The sequence below is a fragment of the Myotis lucifugus genome, unplaced genomic scaffold (genome assembly GCF_000147115.1).
Source record: "Myotis lucifugus unplaced genomic scaffold, Myoluc2.0 scaffold_258, whole genome shotgun sequence".
NCBI lineage: Eukaryota > Metazoa > Chordata > Mammalia > Chiroptera > Vespertilionidae > Myotis > Myotis lucifugus.
The window spans coordinates 1,417,317-1,420,583 of NW_005871306.1; the positions used below are offsets into that span (position 1 = coordinate 1,417,317).

The 3,267-nt window shown below is 41.5% G+C and overlaps 1 protein-coding gene across 2 annotated transcripts in view; it reads right to left on the reverse strand.

Moving 5' to 3' along the window:
* BCAS1 (breast carcinoma amplified sequence 1) overlaps positions 1-3,267 on the reverse strand; it is a 61,030-nt gene that overhangs the window by 30,757 nt on the left and 27,006 nt on the right. For both annotated transcript variants that reach the window (XM_023762730.1, XM_023762729.1), the window contains exons 4-5: positions 2,902-3,057; positions 1,963-2,007 (exon numbers count right to left, since the gene is read on the reverse strand). In XM_023762730.1, coding sequence (XP_023618498.1) covers positions 1,963-2,007; positions 2,902-3,057 — 201 coding nt within the window. The remainder of the gene's footprint in view (positions 1-1,962; positions 2,008-2,901; positions 3,058-3,267) is intronic.

The following is a 3,267-nucleotide window of genomic DNA, read 5'->3' on the forward strand; positions in this document are numbered from 1 at the left end:
TGAAGTAGCCCAGCCACAACCGTTCAGAATCTGGTGACTCAAGTTACAAATGGGGGGGCGATTTTGTGTGGGGTGTGCAGTGTGCTAAAAATTCCCCAAATGGAAGGATGGACAGATGGCACAGACATTTCAAAAGTATGATTCCAAGAACTGCAGTAGAAAACATGTCAAAAAGACCAGGTATGAGAACCAGGGCTGTAGAAAGAGGTCTGTGGGTGTCAAGGACAACCTACATTCACAAAACCCTCCTTTGAAACCGGGCTCCACCAGCAGGGACCCCACAGCTGTCAGGGCTGGACAGTGAGATTTTATTAGCCAGGCCCGTTCAGTTGGGACCACATTCTGGGTGGAGGACCAGTCTCGTGTCTGAGCAGCTGAAGGAAGTGAGAGCATCAGGTCACTTAAGCCACAAAACACACCCACATACGCCACTATTTACAGCCTATTGTGCTATGCGTCCTCAAACAATACAAAACACAGACCCAAAAGAGAAACTTTGGACCCGAAATATTCATTGAACTTGACACTGGCTGCCTTATAGCAAATGAATAATTCCACAGGAAAACACATGTAGATGACTCAGATACCTATTTTTTCTTTTACTTTTTTTAAAGTATGTTTTTATTGATTTCAGAGAGGAAGGGAGAGGGAAGAGAGATAGAAACATCAATTATGAGAGAAAAATCATTGATTGGCTGCCTCCTGCACGCCCCACACTGGAGATTGAGCCTTCAACCTGGGCATGTGTCCTGACCGGGAATTGAACCATGACCTCCTGGTCCACAGGTCGACACTCAACCACTGGGCAACACCGGCTGTATTCTATTTTTTTCAACAAAAGCATAAAGTTCTAGAGAAACGAGTCAATACCAGACAAATGTAATCACGGTGCTGTCTGCCTTACAGTGGTTATGGAAATAGAGGTCACCGACATTTGAACAGAACTCCATGGTTTATCAGGCATTGTCCAACTTTCACTCAATCCTGGGCTGGAGAGATAAAATTTTTACTATCCCCATTTTATAAATGTGGAGATTTGGGTTCAGACAGGTTAGGATGACATAGCAATTGGGTTGTAGGACCAGAGGTCAAACACAGGTCTGTGACAAATTCTAGGATCTTTTTCATAACTTAGCCCCTTCAAATATGGGCAGCAGATGCATCAGGCTGGCCAAGCCATTTATTTGGTCCTGGTGTCTTTCAAAACACTCTGTTATTAAAAGGAGGACGAAAGACACTTAGCTGTCACCAAGCTAAACTTTCCTTAGGAGCCCCGTGGACTTTAAGCCACGTGATCCAATAGAGATAATCAGTTTTGTCAAGTGTGAAGGGAAAACATCTCTAGAAAGTAGTCATTCCAAACAAGTTTAGTTTGAGGGGAATTGGCTGAATTTCAGGATGATAGTGAAAAAATCCCGGGTCTCTAGGGCATCCTAACTCCTTGGGCGTGTCCACTGGTGACTACTTCATTTCATCAAATAAGTGCCTTTGCAGTGAGATTTATTTTTTCCCCAAACGACATGAAAAACACGAACATATTTTTTAAAGACCAAAAATATAGCAGCCTTTACTTCCACTATAAATTGAGTCTCACCTCTTCCTCATTTCCATGAGCTAATTTTGACTATATTCCCTGGATCTCTCTACATACAGCTAAAGAGACCAAGATGATAGATAATTATTAGTACTCTGCTCTTCTTCTATATAAGAAATGGATTGTTGTGACATTATTTAGTCAGAATTGGCATATATTTCAAGCTTCCCACTAAAATTTTTATTAAAATGCCATTAACATAAATGAGACATTTAAAGACAATCTAACAGTGCTATTAAATTGCTAAAAATGTACATATGTGCATAAGCATATCCACACACAAAGATTCAAGAAACAAAGAAGAAGATACCAATTCAAATCCAATTCTATACACGAACCCAAACACAAACACACTTCAAACTACCTACCGTGTCTTCCAGATCTTTTTTTGTTTCAGCTTTGTTAGGTGACACCTTAAAAGTTTGAGAAATCAAATGTTAAAAGTTATAGCTATTTAGGGTGATTTTATTTCATAGACACATAGTTTTTAGGTCATTCTAATTCACTCTACAGGTAAAGAATGCAACCCAAAATTTTTTTAATAGAGTAGAAGCCCACAGACTTCGGGTATATCTAGTATACAAAAGTTAACAAAAGAGAATGTTTTATAATGAAATGCATCAGATCTCATACATTCACCAAGAGTTTGACCACATTAAAAAATTGACTGGTGGAATGCCAAAGACTTTCCATCGATTCTGCCACTAATCCCACAAATGTACAACCCTTCGGTGTTTTTTGGGTTTTTCCTCTGAAGTCAGTCCTGGCCTTTGGAAGTAGCCCAGACACACTTGGAGCTGTCTGCTTAATAACTTCATTTACCAGCCCCTTTCTGAGTATCTGGCATGTGCCAGGCCATGGGCTCTTCCCCTCAGGGTCAGAAATGAGCAAGCCATGGGAGACATGGGTTCCTGCCTCCATCCAATTCAAATGATAGACTGAGCTGGAACAAGATAGAAAGTGGTTTCTATCATATTTGCCATGTGAGTGTCACAATGCTTTGACGGGTTAAGAACTTGAGGAAGTATTCTCCAGTTATTTTCATGATCAATGACCATCCAGTTGCAATAGGGTTCCATTACAATCCAGCTCAACGTTATGGAATTTGGGCACCCATGGCTCCCATTTCCGAAATCTCCCTCATTGAAGGCCTGCTATAACAATTTCCTTGCAAAACACATCTTGTCGCTGTTCTCCAGTGTCCCAGCTGCATCAGTCAGAACAATGACACTCAAATGTGCATTATTCTTAGAATAACAAAACTTTTGAGCGATAGAATTGAGGGGGAAAGGAAGGAAATGACTTACCAGTGTTTTAAAGAAGCTCATGATGGGATTATTATCCTCAGTGATAGCTGTTGTCTGGGGGTCCTCCTTGGCAATCTCCAATTCTTCAGGGTCCCGCGGGAGAGAGCAACTCACGGGTGTGACTTCCTGTCCCTTGTCTTGGCCTTCAACTATGTCCTAGGAGCAAAACAGCATTTTCACAGTTGCAACTTGTTGAATGTAGACTCTCAAAGTAATATTTTTTGGTTCACACCCCTCTCTCCCTTGCCCCCTAATTCCAGCCATAATTCGTCTGCCCACGGGTGTGTAGAACAATCAGGAGCTTATGAGAGTCACTCTTCCTCCCCCTTCCGCTCCTTCTAACATATTCAGCATTTGCAGCTAGTT